This window comes from Trypanosoma theileri, assembly GCF_002087225.1.
Source record: "Trypanosoma theileri isolate Edinburgh chromosome Unknown TM35_Tth_6_V1, whole genome shotgun sequence".
Lineage (NCBI taxonomy): Eukaryota > Euglenozoa > Kinetoplastea > Trypanosomatida > Trypanosomatidae > Trypanosoma > Trypanosoma theileri.
Genome location: NW_021639848.1, coordinates 98,274 through 98,844, shown reverse-complemented (window position 1 = coordinate 98,844; position 571 = coordinate 98,274). Strand labels below are relative to the sequence as shown.

General features: G+C 57.4%; 1 protein-coding gene across 1 annotated transcript; it reads left to right on the top strand.

The window, feature by feature from the left end:
* Positions 1-217: 217 nt before the first annotated feature.
* TM35_000061310 (histone H4) lies at positions 218-520 on the top strand (the record flags this gene model as incomplete). The annotated part of the gene is made up of 1 exon (XM_029023168.1): positions 218-520. One exon carries the CDS (start codon positions 218-220, stop codon positions 518-520), a length of 303 nt encoding a protein of 100 aa, XP_028885192.1.
* Positions 521-571: the final 51 nt, after the last annotated feature.

The following is a 571-nucleotide window of genomic DNA, read 5'->3' as shown; positions in this document are numbered from 1 at the left end:
GTATTTGGGATGGAACCGTCGTGCGTGTCACGCGGCACCTACGTCACTCCCTCCGTGTGTGATTGTATCTGTGTGTGTCTGTGTGGTTTCGTTACTGTGTCTCTCTCCCACTCTCCATTGCACTCCTTCTTTCTTTCTTTCTTTTTCTCTGTCCCTGTGTCTGTGGTGGCAAAGATCACTACAGCAAAGTAGCTAATCGCAAGTCAAGACACAAGCAATGGCAAAGGGCAAGAAGAGCGGTGAGGCAAAGGGAACGCAGAAGCGCCAGAAGAAGATCCTGCGCGAGAACGTGCGCGGCATCACACGCGGATCGATCCGCCGCCTGGCACGCCGTGGTGGCGTGAAGCGCATCTCCGGTGTCATCTACGACGAGGTGCGTGGCGTGATCAAGTCCTTCGTGGAGGGCGTCGTGCGTGATGCCACAGCGTACACCGAGTACTCCCGCAAGAAGACCGTCACCGCCGTCGACGTCGTGAACGCACTGCGCAAGCGCGGTAAGATCCTGTACGGCTATGCGTAAGCCCCTCACGGAGCAGTCGCAGCAGCAACAACGGGAAACTGCAGCGGAGGG